At 45.2% G+C, this 17,000-nt stretch overlaps 1 protein-coding gene across 2 annotated transcripts in view; it reads right to left on the bottom strand.

Annotated features, from left to right (window-relative positions):
* DYTN (dystrotelin) overlaps positions 1-17,000 on the bottom strand; it is a 70,715-nt gene that overhangs the window by 8,022 nt on the left and 45,693 nt on the right. For both annotated transcript variants that reach the window (XM_068246926.1, XM_068246925.1), the window contains exon 5: positions 2,199-2,358. In XM_068246926.1, coding sequence (XP_068103027.1) covers positions 2,199-2,358 — 160 coding nt within the window. The remainder of the gene's footprint in view (positions 1-2,198; positions 2,359-17,000) is intronic.

Below are 17,000 nucleotides of genomic sequence, written 5' to 3'. Positions count from 1 at the left end.
GGGAAGCTCTGTAAATAGCTACTCACCGCCCTAGTTCTAATCGCCGATCACTCACTAGCCGCTGGTCTTCTCCTCTGCATAGAGGCTTATACACACTATACTTCCTGTTTAGCAGGAAGCAGCATGTGTATACGCATCTATGCAGAGCAGGAGACAGGCGGCTAGTAAGTGATCGGCGATTGGAACCAGGGAGGTGAGTTACTATTTACAGCGCTTCCCTGCTGCAATCACTCTGCAGTCGGAGGGGGGAGCATGGAGGGCGGCCTGGGGAGAGGAAGGGAGGGAGAGGTCGGGCTGCCCTCCCCGCCTCCATTATGGAGAGGGACCTACCTACCTAACCACCTACCTAACCTATACTGGAGGCATCTACCTAATCTAACCTATACTGGGGGGGCAGCTACCTAATCTAACCTTTACTGGGGGGCAGCTACCTAATCTAACCTATACTGGGGGGCAGCTACCTATCTAACCTATACTGGGGGGCAGCTACCTAATCTAGCCTATACTGGGGGGCAGCTACCTAATCTAACCTATACTGGGGGGCAGCTACCTATCTAACCTATACTCGGGGGCACCTACCTAATCTAACCCATACTGGGGGGGCACCTACCTATCTAACCTATACTGGGGCAGCTACCAATCTAACCTATACTGGGGTGCAGCTACCAATCTAACCTATACTGGGGGGCAGCTACCTATCTAACCTATACTGGGGGCACCTACTTATCTAACCTGTATTGGGGGTACCTACCTACCCAGCTAGCTTATACTGGTGGCAACTATACTGGCTACCTATATTGGAGGCACCTACCTAACTAACCTATACTGGGGGCACCTACCTATCTAACTTATGCTGGTGGAAGCTATTCTGGCTACCTATATTAGAGGCACCCACCTAGCTAACCTGTACTGGGGGCACCTACCTTTCTAACTTATACCGGGGGCGTCTGCCTATCTAACCTATACTGGGGGCAACTATACTGGCTACCTATTCTGTAGGCACCTACCTGGCTAACCTATACTGGGGGCAACTATACTGGGGCACCTATGCCTGGCTACCTATACTGGGGGGACCTATAGCTGGCTACCTATACTGGGGTACCTATTCCTGGCTACCTATACTGGGGGGACCTATACTGAATGCAACTAGACCTGGCTTTAGTAACAGACATGATGCTAGCCTGCAGGCCAGCCAAATTTGGTTGTGTGGAAAGTAACCTATTGTAATGAGTAGATTTGTATGCTGTTCACATTACTACTGCAAGCCTACTACACATAGAGGCTCCTGGCTCTGTCTTTTTTTTTTTTTTTTTTTTTGATATTTTGGATTCACCTGATGGTCTGTAAACATTTCATTTGGAGTGGGGCTGCTCCTGGCTCATTTTACGTAGTGTAAATTTTGCAAAAAATGTTTCTTAGAACTCCTGCAAAATTAGTAATACAATTATATAACATTATAAAGCAGATCCTTTTTTAGCAGTTTTAGCACCAAATTAAAGTGACTATATTTTCAGTAACGTTTGAGTAGGTGCCATTTATATGATTACACCAAGTGATTATATGATAACAGCGCTGCATAATATGTTGGCGCTTTATAAATACAATAAATAAATAAATAAATAATTGGAGAGTCCCCATATTAGCTTAGTAATATTTCTTCTGCATACCTTTTCCCACTCCAGAACATCTTTGTTTGAATAGGTGCCCAAAAATAAACTGCATATTCACAATGTTTTTTCAAAGAATGTTTTGCATTAGGTTAAAACAAGTATTCCTTTTGCATCAATGCTTCTTTATATACAGTACAAATAAATACAAAAAAATGTGCTAGTTTTAGAAGCAGCAGATTGCCATCATAATACTAATAATACTAATCCTAACTTTTTCTCCTATTGCACTCAGTGCTTGAGAGCTGCAGCCACTAAGGGTGCTCAATAGGCCACTCTGCAGTGTTAGGGAGTCTTGCCCAAAGACTTCTTGCTGAAAAGAAGGAGCGGAGATTTGAACCCAGTACACTATTCAGCCACCACTGCATACTATAACCAGTACACTATCCATCCACTGCATACTTTCATAAATTCTATAATTTGTAAAGACATCCAGTAACTTTTTTTTTTACCAGGCTTCAAGTATATTTTATATCTGAGAACTAACTTTGCTTCGTCTGGCATAGTAAAACAGCAACTTTATCACAATACCTGTGAATTATGTCTGAGTTCTTCCAGTTCTTTTTTCATACACTCATTGCTTGTGGCTAACATGCGTATCTGTGCTTCTATTCTGCAATGATGGTCTTCTTGGGATTCCTGAAGAACCTGGACTGCTCCCGTCCAGCAACTCAATTGCTTCCTCAGCAACCTATGTTACAAAAAATAAAGATTAAAACTGTAAAATATGTGACTTGAGAATGCTATGTATTCCTTCATTATTGGACAGCAACAACAGCTGGGTGATCTGGGTCGAAAAAAATACACACCTATCTATAAAAACTAGTTTACTGTTGAATCTTAAACCAGGTTATAAAACATTTAAACCATAGTTAGGACAATGGATTTGTATCTGCTTTTGCTATCTTGATAAAGTTCGTCTGAAGTTTCCAACATGTCCAATCTCCAAAAATAAAAAAAAACGGGAAATCTTTCTCGATCGAAAGAAAAGTTCTCAATTTTTCGGGACAACCGATCGTAATTAATGAATTGGTGAAAAATTAGATCTTTTAATTGTATGGTGTGTGGCCACCTTAACCTCCTTGCCGGTTATCCCGAGCTCAGCTCGGGGTAACCTGTGCAGGAGGATTTCTCAGGCCCCGCTGGGCCGATTTGCATAATTTTTTTTTGTTACATGCAGCTAGCACTTTGCTAGCTGCTTGTAACATTCGATCTCCTCCGCTCGTCGCCGATCCACCGCTATCCGCCGCGCCGCATCGACCCCCCCCCTCCAGACCCCTTGAGCAGCCTGGCCAATCAGTGCCAGGCAGCGCTGAGGGATGGATCGGGATTCCCTCTGACGTCCCGACGTCCATGACGTCATCCCGCCATGGCGACCGCGGAAGCCCAGCAGGAAATCCCGTTCTGAACGGGATTTCCTGCTTACTCCGATCGCCGGAAGCGATCGTAGTGGCTGCAGAGCTGCCGCTGCTCAGCGGCTATCATGTAGCGAGCCCTGGGCTCGCTACATGATGTAAAAAAAAAATAAAAAATAAAAAAAAAAGTGCTGCGCTGCCTCCTTGCCGGGGGAATTAGACCGGCAAGGAGGTTAAAGGGACTCAGAGCTCTCCAAAACAAAAAGATGTATACATACCTGGGGCTTCCTCCAGCCCCATCCGCTTGGATCACTCCCACGCCGCCATCCTCAATCTTCTGCAGCGCTGGTACCGGGTCCCCACACTTCTGTCAGTCGGTGCCAGTCTGACGTAAGGGAAGTGTGCTCTCTATGAATCACTCCAGCGACTGCTGGAGAGATACACAAAGAGCGCACTTCCCCTGCATAGACTGGAGCCAACTGATGGAAGTGCGGGGACCCAGTACCGGAGCTGCAAACATCGGAGGACGGCGGCATGGGAGCGATCCAACCAGATGGGGCTGGAGGAAACCTCAGGTATGTATAAATCTTTTTGTTTTGGAGAGCTCTGGTACACTTTAAAGCGGAACTGAAGATAATCTAAAAATAAAGCGTTCCACTTACCTGGGGCTTCTGAAAGCCCCTTGCAACCGTCCTGTCATGCGCCGGTCCTCCATGATCCTCTGTTCTCCTGCCGCCAGTTACTTTTGGTTTCCCCATCGGGCCACTGCGCTTACGCGGCTCTGGCCACGCGTAGCCTTCTTTGAGTTCCAGTCCGCAATAGTGCTATTGCAGATGGGAACGCGTAAAAAGGGTATGCTTGGCAGCCCCTCGACTTACAAGTTGAGTAACGAAGCTAGCTGGCGGCGGGGAACGGAGGATCGTTGAGGAGCGCCATGGGACAGGACGGCTGCATGGGGCTTGCAGAAGCTCCAGGTAAGTTAAACTCTTTATTTTTAGATTATCTTCAGTTAGGCTTTAAGCCTTGTATGGTATATTGAAGCTATAAAATAGTTATAGAAACTCTCATACAATATCTACAGTAGGCGCGTGGTACAACAGTTGAGATAGAAACCACTTAATTCAGTTCAAGTCAGTTAACACAAATAAAACTGGCATTCCAAAAGGTTTAACACCCAGTGTTGCTTTCAAATTTTCTCCAAAGTCGGTTTTGCATTGAAAGTGCAATTTTCAATTTTGAGAAATGTTCGAGAAAAATTGCTTGTATTTTTGCATTTTTGGGGAAAAACGTGAAAAATCTATATTTTTACAGCAAAAACATGAAAAATCAATAATAACGCCCTTGTTTTAGTGTTCCCTAGAATAAACAAATCATTACAGTGCTTCCCGAATAATAGTGCCCTTATAACAGTGCTCCCATTAATCATGTCTCTGTTATAGTGCCTATGCTATCATCCTACCCAATACAATACCCTGATTGTACTGCATCCCATAATAGCCCTATTGTTAACATGCTCCTAATAATGATGCCCTTCTTATAATAAACTTCAATATAAGTTGTTATAGTGCCCCCATTACAATGCTCCTCAATATGATGCCCCCATTTTATTGCTACATTGAAAGTGTCCTGATTATAGTGCTCCCAGCAATAGCACCCCATTATATTGCTTCCCAATACGCTATTCCAGCTTCAGCTATAGAACCAAACTGTCTTTGCTGTGGCCCCAGACCCTGCAATTATTGACTTGCACAAGTGCAGTGGTATAGTTACTTGCACTGAGTTCTTCAGCATTACATTTCCAATGGCACACACAGCCACATAACTAGTTTATGTTTAGCGCTGTTTAAAAGTTTGAGGCCACTCAGAAATGTATTTTTTCCATCCAGAACAAAATACATGAAATGAGTCTGAATAGGAAATATAGCAAAACAAACAGGAAATATAGCCAATGACAAGACGAGGAAATTAAATTTTTTTAGTTCAAATAATTATTCTGTCATTCAAAACTTATTTTATTAAAGATAAAAAAAGTCCTCCATTTACACCAATGACAGCCTTGGAGAATTCCAGCATCAGCATTTAATGATCCATTTGTTTAGGTAATATGAAGAAATTTCACAACATACTTCCTGAGGCACCTCCCACAAGTTCACTCAATTTGATGGGCATTAGTTTTGTTCAAACTATGGCCACAACAGCTCAGTAGGGCTGAAACCACTTCAATACAGACATAATAGCAGTTGACTTCATCTTCCCTAAATACCGTAGGTCTTCCATACACTGAGCTGAGCTTTGGAACTGTCCTGTTGTAGAAGGAAACTGGTTCCAATCAAACCCCATTCATATGGAATGACATGGCAGAGAAAAGTGAAGTGACAGCCATCTTTCTTCAAGGTCCATTTTAATCTGTACAAATCTCCCATTTTATCACCATCAAAGTAGTCCCAGAGCATCTTCAAAAGCTAGGACACCATCATTTTAAAAACCTGGATCAAGACATGGCCTTTTTTCAAGTGGGTATACATAGCTTGTGCTCACCATCACTCATGGTGATGAATGTGGCTGGGTAGGATTCTCCTTAAAAGCAATGTACAAACCGTGTATATCTGTCACTTGAAACAATATTTGGGAATGCTTTAGGTGACACCGTGACAGTAATGTTTGCATATACATTTCACTAAGCATCAATTATTTTGTTATGCTGTGTGAAATTGGTGGTGGTGGAGGTGGGGAGTGGATGGAAAAACACATGCACATTTGTATGCATCTTACACTTGATTCCTCGTGCACTAATGCATTTCTGTGCATTTTTGCATGTTTTGATGCATTTTTCTAGGTGTTACGGTATGTACTGAAAAAAATAATTTTTCAATTTGCAGTCTTAAAAATGTTCAGTTATGTAATTATGCACACTGGAGGAGAGAAGTCGGACATGTCATAGTAACAATGCTATAATGAAAGAAATGTCTGATGCGGTGGACATGTCTGATGTTCCGTTCCGTGGATATTGTCACCACGCATCCATCGTCCATGGCACTGAACTGTGTAGTGTGGACCAAGCCTAAGCATGCACAAAGTGCTGTTTGTAAATGTCAATGTGTGGGCTGTCTCTATTTCTCCTATATACTCACCTCCACCCTGGTTATTTTTGTGCTGGCTAGTCTTTTGATATTCTGGGGCATGCTAACAGACTAGTCTGCAGATGGTGGGCCAGATGTATTTTCTTGATGGCCTACTATCTAAAGAATAAAATGTAATTTCTATGCCATAAACCCTCTTTAGGACCGATCATTAACTGACCTTATATGAATGATAGTTTCTGAAACATAGTAGATTTTTACTCCAGCATTCTTGCTTGCTTTGACAGCTGACACATTCTGGAAGGAATGAGGAATGATGCTCCTTATCACCTGATCACTAGGATCACATAATTATCACTTTTTCTCTAAATCTTATTTTTCACTTCTATGTATTGCCCCTGCAGTGTAACTAAAAATAAATCATCAACATACCAGAATTTCGACATTTCTGCATAGAAAATATACTGCATGGAACAAATCCATTTCTGAACGTTTTACTGCTGCAATTTGAGATATTTACATATTTTTGTTTGAAATATTCAGAATTCTTTTTATTTCCGGTGAAATGCCACTGGCTTCCCTTTCTTCTGGAAGCAGGTGGTGGATGACCCTCTCTAAGGGCTGTCTGCAGCCTGCTTCCCCATTGGGGTGTGGAGCTGTAGAGTCACCCCTGAGCATTATCAGGCTTGGGGTGACCTCTGTTCCACCCCCCCCCCTTTCATAGTGCTCCCAAGTTGCGCACATTTGGCCTGGCATAATAATGCACTTGGACGCAGTACAAAATAAGGTAGGTCCTATCCTTTGGGAGGCGGGTGGGGGTGGCTCTCTCTGGCGGTGGCAGCGATTGGGGGTACCGCCCGCACTTCTCAGCCTCCCCCCCAGGGGGTAGAGTTGGGCCGAACCTCCGATTTTAGGTTCGCGAACCTGGTTCGCGAACTTCCGCGGAAGGTTCGGTTCGCGTTAAAGTTCGTGAACCGCAATACACTTCAATGGGGATGCGAACTTTGAAAAAAAAAAATAATTATGCTGGCCACAAAAGTGATGGAAAAGACGTTTCAAGGGGTCTAACACCTGGAGGGGGGCATGGCGGAGTGGGATACATGCCAAAAGTCCCGGGGAAAAATCTGGATTTGACGCGAAGCGGGGTTTAAGGGCAGAAATCACATTGAATGCTAAATGACAGGCCTAAAGTGCTTTCAAACATCTTGCATGTGTATACATCAATCAGGTAGTGTAATTAAGGTACTGCTTCACACTGACACACCAAACTCACCGTGTAACGCACCGCAAACAGCTGTTTGTGTAGTGACGGCCGTGCTGGACTGGTGCGCACCATGGCGAGAGTGCAGGTTTTGGTGGCTTTACAGCCCATATGGTCGCCTGGCTGATGTAGCTGAATGACAGAACAGTGACTGTCCAGCTGATCAAATTTGGTCTGACCACAATGAGGCAACGACCTTATTATCGTGGGTGTGCCCCCCGAGACACTCATCTAGGCGCCGGTCATTGCTTCATTGTGATACGCAAGCCCCTTCACCACGGCAAGGTAATGATCACGAAGGGGAATGGGCGCATGTACATGCCTTTTCTTTTGTTGTTGCAGCTGCCCGCAGTGCAGCCAGAAAAATTAGGCAGTCATGTTCACGCACCAGAAAAATTATTACAGCGGCCGCTGCTAGCAGCGGCCTAAAAAATTCAGCAATCCGCCTGGAGTCCCGGACCCTGTTGGTAGTGGCGGAGAAGATAGTCAAGCGGCCTGCAGGCAGACATGCTGTGTGGAGGGACTGGGAGCGACTTAGTCTTCTTGGGGCAGGCCAGGCAGCCAGTCACACGGCGTGCAGGCAGAGATGCTGTGAGTGCGGGGACTGACTTAGTCTTGGGGCGGGCAGCAGCCCTCCGGGATCCATGCCTCATTCATTTTGATAAAGGTGAGGTACTTAACACTTTTGTGACTTAGGCGACTTCTCTTCTCTGTGACAATGCCTCCAGCTGCGCTGAAGGTCCTTTCTGACAGGACGCTTGCGGCAGGGCAGGAGAGAAGTTGGATGGCAAATTGGGACAGCTCTGGCCACAGGTCAAGCCTGCGCACCCAGTAGTTCAAGGGTTCCTCATCGCTGTTCACAGCAGTGTCTACATCCACACTTAAGGCCAGGTAGTCGGCTACCTGCCGTTCCAGGCGTTGGTGGAGGGTGGATCCGGAAGGGCTACGGCGAGGCGTTGGACTAAAGAACGTCCGCATGTCCAACATCACCATGAGATCGCTGGAGCGTCCTGTCTTTGACTGCGTGGACACGGGAGGAGGATTAGTGGCAGTGGTACCTTGCTGGCGTTGTGCCGTCACATCACCCTTAAAGGCATTGTAAAGCATAGTTGACAGCTGGTTCTGCATGTGCTGCATCCTTTCCACCTTCCGGTGAGTTGGTAACAGGTCCGCCACTTTGTGCCTGTACCGAGGGTCTAGTAGTGTGGCCACCCAGTACAGCTCATTCCCCTTGAGGTTTTTTATACGGGGGTCCCTCAACAGGCAGGACAGCATAAAAGACGACATCTGCACAAAGTCGGATCCAGTACCCTCCATCTCCTCTTGCTCTTCCTCAGTGACGTCAGGTAAGTCAACCTCCTCCCCCCAGCCGCGAACAATACCACGGGAAGGTTGAGCAGCACAAGCCCCTTGCGATGCCTGCTGAGGTTGTTCTCCTGCCGCTGTCCCCTCCTCCTCCTCCCCCAAAGAAACACCTTGCTCATCATCCTCTGAGTCTGACTCGTCTTCTGCACACGACTTCTCTTCTTCCTCCTCCTCCCCCCTCTGTGCTGCCACAGGTGTTGAGGAAACAGCTGGGTCTGATGAAAATTGGTCCCATGCCTGTTCCTGCCGTAACGGTTCCTGGTCACGCTCATTCACAGCTTCATCCGCCACTCTACGCACAGCACGCTCCAAGAAGTAAGCGTAGGGAATTAAGTCGCTGATGGTGCCCTCACTGCGGCTCACCAGGTTGGTCACCTCCTCAAACGGCCGCATGAGCCTGCATGCATTTTCCATCAGTGTCCAGTTGTCGGGCCAGAACATCCCCATCTTCCCAGACTGTTTCATTCTACTGTAGTTGTAGAGGTAGTGGGTCAGAACAGGTATGCAGTGGCGGGTTCACTAAACAGAACAGGTATACAGTGGCGGGTTCACTAAACAGAACAGGTATACAGTGGTGGGTTCACAGAACAGGTATGTAGTGGCAGGTTCACTGAACACAACAGGTATGCAGTGGCGGGTTCACTGAACACAACAGGTATGCAGTGGCGGGTTCACTGAACACAACAGGTATGCAGTGGCGGGTTCACTGAACAGGTATACAGTGGCGGGTCCACTGAACAGAACAGGTATGCAGTGGCGGGTTCACTAAACAGAACAGGTATACAGTGGCGGGTTCACTAAACAGAACAGGTATACAGTGGCGGGTTCACAGAACAGGTATGCAGTGGCAGGTTCACTGAACAGGTATACAGTGGCGGGTCCACTGAACAGAACAGGTATGCAGTGGCGGGTTCACTAAACAGAACAGGTATACAGTGGCGGGTTCACTAAACAGAACAGGTATACAGTGGCGGGTTCACAGAACAGGTATGCAGTGGCAGGTTCACTGAACACAACAGGTATGCAGTGGCGGGTTCACTGAACAGGTATACAGTGGCGGGTCCACTGAACAGAACAGGTATGCAGTGGCGGGTTCACTGAACAGGTATACAGTGGCGGGTCCACTGAACAGAACAGGTATGCAGTGGCGGGTTCACTAAACAGAACAGGTATACAGTGGCGGGTTCACTAAACAGAACAGGTATACAGTGGCGGGTTCACAGAACAGGTATGCAGTGGCAGGTTCACTGAACACAACAGGTATGCAGTGGCGGGTTCACTAAACAGGTATACAGTGGCGGGTCCACTGAACAGAACAGGTATGCAGTGGCGGGTTCACTGAACAGGTATACAGTGGCGGGTCCACTGAACAGAACAGGTATGCAGTGGCGGGTTCACTAAACAGAACAGGTATACAGTGGCGGGTTCACTAAACAGAACAGGTATACAGTGGCGGGTTCACAGAACAGGTATGCAGTGGCAGGTTCACTGAACACAACAGGTATGCAGTGGCGGGTTCACTGAACACAACAGGTATGCAGTGGCGGGTTCACTGAACAGGTATACAGTGGCGGGTCCACTGAACAGAACAGGTATGCAGTGGCGGGTTCACTAAACAGAACAGGTATACAGTGGCGGGTTCACTGAACAGGTATACAGTGGCGGGTCCACTGAACAGAACAGGTATGCAGTGGCGGGTTCACTGAACAGGTATACAGTGGCGGGTCCACTGAACAGAACAGGTATGCAGTGGCGGGTTCACTGAACAGGTATGCAGTGGTGGGTTCACAGCACAGGTATGCAGTGGTGGGTTCACAGAACAGGTATGCAGTGGTGGGTTCACAGCACAGGTATGCAGTGGTGGGTTCAATGAACAGGTATACAGTGGCGGGTCCACTGAACAGAACAGGTATGCAGTGGCAGGTTCACTGAACAGGTATGCAGTGGTGGGTTCACAGCACAGGTATGCAGTGGTGGGTTCACTGAACAGGTATGCAGTGGTGGGTTCACAGCACAGGTATGCAGTGGTGGGTTCACAGCACAGGTATGCAGTGGTGGGTTCACAGCACAGGTATGCAGTGGTGGGTTCACAGCACAGGTATGCAGTGGTGGGTTCACAGCACAGGTATGCAGTGGTGGGTTCACAGAACCGGTATGCAGCCAGACAGGAACAAGTTAAGCCTAACTAATCTTTCCCTGAGAGACAGTCTGCAGCAGCTCGCCCTACTCTCACTAACGCAGGCAGCACACGAGTGACCGTAATGGCCGCCGCTGCCTGCCTTATATAAGGGGGGGTGGGGCTCCAGGGGCTAGTGTAGCCTAATTGGCTACACTGGGCCTGCTGACTGTGATGTAGAGGGTCAAATTTGACCCTCCATGTGCATTATGGGGCGAACCGAACGCCTGCGGGACGCGAACGCGAACCAGCGAAGTTCGCGTGGAACCGTTCGCAGGCGAACCGTTCGGCCCAACTCTACCAGGGGGGCGGCTACAGGGTCTCTGAGCAGTGAGGGTGCTTGGAGTGCTCTGTTGGCCCCCCTTTTCCTGGGATCCTGGGGGGGCCTCCACGTGGCGATCCTGGATAAGTGCTAAATGCTGCGCAAACTAATCCCCCGCAGGGCAAAAATTTTGCGGTGAATTGGTTGGCAAAGCCCTGCATATCCTGGCAAGCGAAAGCGAATGCTGATTTGCTTGAGCTATGCCTTATGAATAAGCTAATTAGGCTTCATCTGCTAAGCCAGGTATATACAGTAAGGGTTCACTTGGTTGATGCACACACCCTTTTTGCAAAATGTCGTTTGTTTCTTTCTTCTGGAGGCAGGTGGTGGATGACCCTCACTAAGGGCTGTCTGCAGCCTGCTTCCCCATTGGGGTGTGGAGCTGTAGAGTCACCCTTGAACTTTATCAGGCTTGGGGTGACCTCTGTTCCACCCCCCCCCCCCCCTGTTCATAGTGCTCCCAAGTTGCGCACATTTGGCCTGGCATAATAATGCACTTGGACGCAGTACGAAATAAGGTAGGTCCTATCCTTTGGGAGGTGGGTGAGGGCAGCTCTCTCTGGCGGTGGCAGCGCTTGAGGGGGCCGCCCGCACTTCTCAGCCTCCCCCCCAGGGAGGCGGCTACAGGGTCTCTGAGCAGTGGATAAGTGCTAAATGCTGCGCAAACTAATCCCCCGCAGGGCAAAAATTTTGCGGTGAATTGATTGGCAAAGCCCTGCATATCCTGGCAAGCGAAAGCGAATGCTGACTTGCTTGAGCTATGCCTCATAAATAAGCTAATTAGGCTTCATCTGCTAAGCCAGGTATATAAGGGTTCACTTGGTTGATGCACACACCCTTTTTGCAAAATGACATTCATTGAAGTATACCAGAGCTAAAATCTATGAACTACTGACCCTTTTTATCTATTTTCTGCTCTCATAAGCCATTTTCTGCTAGGAAAGTGTTTTATAGTTGTAATTTCTTATCAGTAAGGGTCACACTGTAGTCTGACCCAGTCCTGACTCAGACAGGAACTGCCACTTACATACCCGATGTTTAACTCTTTCAGGCAGAGAAAGAAAAAAGTAACACAGCCTAGTTATTTCATTTCATCTCATATTTTTAGTTTCAGTTTTATAGGTTTTTTATAACATTGCATCATTCTGTCATATTTGCCATTTATTATTATTATTTATTGCACTTATAAAGCGCTAAAATATTATGCAGTGCTGGACAATAAATACATACAATGATACACCCAAAGTGAACATAAACTAATGAAATAAACAATTGTTTCTATCCTCCTAAAAATGACTTTTTAAGATATTCCATGGTTTTATTTTATATTTACATCTACTTTTTACATTTTTACTGTTTTATTGTTTTTGCTCAATGGCACATTCATTGAAGTACCTTATTTCGTACTGCGTACCCGTTTGGGGCCGTTTTGAAGGGCTGGAGGGGAGGCAGCATGAGGGGAAAGCTATGGCCACAGTCGGCGGGGAGGGGGGACGGTCCCCCTTTTCCTCACCTCGGGCTTTCCCGTCTGCGCTCCCCTCCAGCTTCAATAAGTGTCCGTGAGCAGCGGCTCGGTGCGCTCCAGCGTGGAAGTTTCTCCCTCTAGTCTCTGACGCGGCTTCCTGTTCATACAGGAAGTCAGGCAGAGAGCAGAGAGAGGAGCGTCCACGCTGGAATGCACGGAAGGTATGTATCTGCCGCCACTGCCCGCCGCTGCTCACGGACACTTATTGAAGCTGGAGGGGAGCACAGAGGGGAAAGCCCGAGGTGAGGGATCGGGGGGCCGTCCCCCCTCCCCGCCGAGTGTGGCCATAGCTTTCCCCTCATGCTGCGTCCACTTCAGCCCCCCAAAGCAGCCCCGGATGGGCCCCAGGGGGCAGAGGCTGCAGGGCCTATTATTACGCCAATGCTGCCTAAATCTAAACAGAGGGGAGACGTGGTCTGTCTTTTAAACTATTAAACAAAGCAGAAATAATAAGCCTTTAAACTTTCCTGCAGTAAAACCTTATCTCAAGCTGTCTCTCACTGTGTCTTGGCTGTTTAAGTGCTTCAGAAGACAGGACTGTATCCGACCCAAGTCGGGTCGAATAGCCTTAGAGAAGCTCTTTTGCATAGATAGCAACTGAAGTTTTTAGACTCTTCGCTGTACGGTAATTCTTTATTTCTTAGCTGTACTACAAATCCAATTCATTATCTCATAAGTTTATTTTCGCTTTAGGTTTGCTTTGAAAGAAAAAAAAAAAAACAGGCAGATTACAGACTAATAACTAAATGGTAATGATAAACATGTCTAAATGTGGTTGGGTAGACTAAAAAGGCAAGAGATCTTTTAACTTAAAGGACCACTATCGCGAAAAAAAGTAGGTAGTTAAAGTCTGAAAGAACTGACAGATTTTGGGCCAGTCCATCTCCTCATGGGGGATTCTCAGGGTTTCTTTGTTTTCAACAGCAGTTGCAAAGTCTAACTGACAAAGTGACAAGTGAGTAGGGAGGCTGGCTGGTATCTTACTATTTGGGAAGTTAAACTCCCATTCAGGAAATGCTGTTGAAAACAAAGAAAACCCTACTTTTTTCGCGATAGTGGTCCTTTAATTATTTTCACCTTTTGGACATGACTTCCATGTCCAAAAAGCTGCTGGTCTGCTGCTGTGCACGTTTGTGCACTCCCGCGCTCGATCGCGCGCACGCCGGCACGCTCCTGTGCCTCCCCCATTAGCCCAGAGATCAATGAATAGGAAAATTGCTCCCATTCATTGATCTAAGTCCCCGGTAGAAAAACATACAGCTTCTTTTCAGAGGTCACGGTCTTGCTGAGAAAAAAAAAATCACGCTTGCACACAGGATAGAAAAATAAAAATCTCACTGTGGCCATCTTGTGGCTAAATAGTAAAACTACATGCACATACATTTTTATTACAAAAAGACACAACAAATTACATTTAAAATTAACTGTTTATCTCCCACACCTAAAAAATACCCAAATAAAATTTTTAACAAAAAAAATAAAAGAATTACAATTAAAAAAAAAAAAACTTAAATAGTTACCGAAGGGTCTGAAATTTTTTAATATGCATGTGAAGAGGGTGTACAACTAATATTTTTTTAGAATTATAACCTTGTAAATAGTGATGGACGCAAAACTGGGCAAAAAAAATATGTAGGTTTTAATTATGGTAGCATGTATTATTTTAAAACTATAGTGGCCGAAAACTAAGAAATAATTATTGTTTTCCATTTTTTTTCTTAACCACTTTACCCCCACGCATACGAATTTCTCCGTCCCTTTTTCCATCCTTTAACCCCCAGGGACGGAGAAATCCGTACTTTGCGCAATCAGCCGCTGCCCGCGCTCCCGCTCGTAAACACGCCGCCCGCCGCTAGTAAACACGCCGCCGCCCGCTCACCCGGAGATCAATGAACGGGAAAATCCATTCCCGTTCGTTGATCTAAGCCCCGCAATGATCCGCTGCTCTCCGATGGGCAGCGCGATCATTGTGATCTTACCCAGCCTCCAAGTACTTCCTCCAAGCTTCCGGAAGGACGCTTGGAGGTCGCATTCCAACAAAAAGTTACTGTGGCCATCTTGTGGCCAAATAGTAAAACTACACCCTAAGCATTTTTCCCATACAAATAAATTACTTTTACACAAAAAATTAACTCATTACCTCCCACACTCCCAATTTTTTTTTTTTTTTGTAATTAAAAAAAAAATTAAAAAATGTACAATAAAAAAAAATACATAAATAGTTACCTTAGGGACTGAACTTTTTAAATATTTATATCAGGAGGGTACAACACTGTTACTTTATAAACTATGGGCTTGTAATTAGGAATGGACGCAAAACTGAAAAAAATGCACCTTTATTTCCAAATAAAATATTGGCGCCAAGCATTGTGATAGGGGCATAATTTAAACGGTTTTATAACCGGGACAAAAGGGCAAATACATTTCATAGGTTTTAATTACAGTAGCATGCATTATTTAAAAACTATAATGGCCGAAAACTGAAAAATAATTAATTTTTTCCCACATTTTTCCTATTTTCCCATTAAAACACATTTAGAATAAAATAATTCTTGGCATAATGTCCCACTTAAAGAAAGCCTAATTGGTGGCGGAAAAAACAAGATATAGTTCATTTCATTGCGATAAATAATAATAAAGTTATAGACGAATGAGTGGAAGGAGCGCTGTAAGGTGAAAATTGCTCTGGTGGTCAGGGGGTAAAACCCCTCAGTGGTGAAGTAGTTAATATTCCTGTTAAAATGAATTTGGAAAAAATAATTCTTAGCAAAATGTACCACCCAAAGAAAGTTAAATTGGTGGTGGAAAAAACAAGATATAGATCAATTCATTGTGATAAGTAGTGATAAAGTTATTGGTGAATGGATGGGAGGTGAAAATTGCTCGGATGCATAAGGTGAAAAACGACTGAAGGCTGAAGTGATTAAGCAAAGGCATTGCAGAAGTTTGAAAATTGGCTTGATCCTTAGGTGGTCACCATTGGAGTGTCAAAGCAGAAAGACCCAAAGCTCCTACCTTGTCTGGGGCCCCATTTGGCTTTAATCTGGGGCTTCCTGTGTTCTTACTAAAGCCATATGAAAAATAACATTAAAGGGAAAGCAAAGGAATGAAAATTGCAATGCTTAACAATTTTAGCACTACTGTTCTAGATGAACATACAGAGATTTCACCTTGTAATTTCAAAAAAGTGAGCAAAACAGGAGTACACTGGCAATGCCTTTGTGCAGATGTTTGCTTATGTGGTCTGTAACAAAGATAACTTTTATGCACATAACTACTTAATTTCTTTAATCTATAAGGGATTTTGCAAGTTATAAGCACAGTCCCTTTGGTGGTGATGGGGGCCACACTTGCAGCCCTCTGTCTGGCAGGTTGACCTTTATCCACTAAATAATGCAGAGGTTTTGCTAAGAGGAACAGGTATGTACAGATCACCTAATATTTAGGCCTTCCACACTAGTGTGTTATCAGGAGCTCATTGGTGCTGAACTGAAATTTTCTTTTTTATATGCATCAGGCTCATGTGGAAAAATGTTGGGATAGTATAGAATGCAAAAGTCTCAAAGGACTGCCTGACCTCTACCCACATTAAAAAGAAAAAAATATTACTAAGTGGTTAATTTATATTGAGATAGAGACTGATTTTTTCTATAGTACATTATTAACTAAAAGATGACCTGTGTAGTATTTTGCTTTTGCAGGCTTTGTGCTTCAAGTTTTCTAGATAAATCCAGTTTATGGTTGCTGGGTAAGAATTAGTTTACTCACCGCTAAAAATGTCCCATGCAGCTCTGATAAAGCTATCTGCACTCTACATCTTCTCCTCCTGGCATGGAAGTGACATCATAGTTACATAGTTACATAGTTATTTTGGTTGAAAAAAGACATACATCCTTCGAGTTCAACCAGTACAAAGTACAACTCCAGCCTGCTCCCTCACATATCCCTGTTGATCCAGAGGAAGGCGAAAAAACCCTTACAAGGCATGGTCCAATTAGCCCCAAAAGGGAAAAAATCCTTCCCGACTCCAGATGGCAATCAGATAAAATCCCTGGATCAACATCATTAGGCATAACCTAGTAATTGTAGCCATGGATGTCTTTCAACGCAAGGAAAGCATCTAAGCCCCCTTTAAATGCAGGTATAGAGTTTGCCATAATGACTTCCTGTGGCAATGCATTCCACATCTTAATCACTCTTACTGTAAAGAACCCTTTCCTAAATAAATGGCTAAAACGTTTTTCCTCCA

The sequence above is a fragment of the Hyperolius riggenbachi genome, chromosome 7 (assembly GCF_040937935.1).
Source record: "Hyperolius riggenbachi isolate aHypRig1 chromosome 7, aHypRig1.pri, whole genome shotgun sequence".
Lineage (NCBI taxonomy): Eukaryota > Metazoa > Chordata > Amphibia > Anura > Hyperoliidae > Hyperolius > Hyperolius riggenbachi.
The sequence above is the reverse complement of the archived record's forward strand: the minus strand, read 5'-3'. Positions and strand labels throughout refer to the sequence as shown.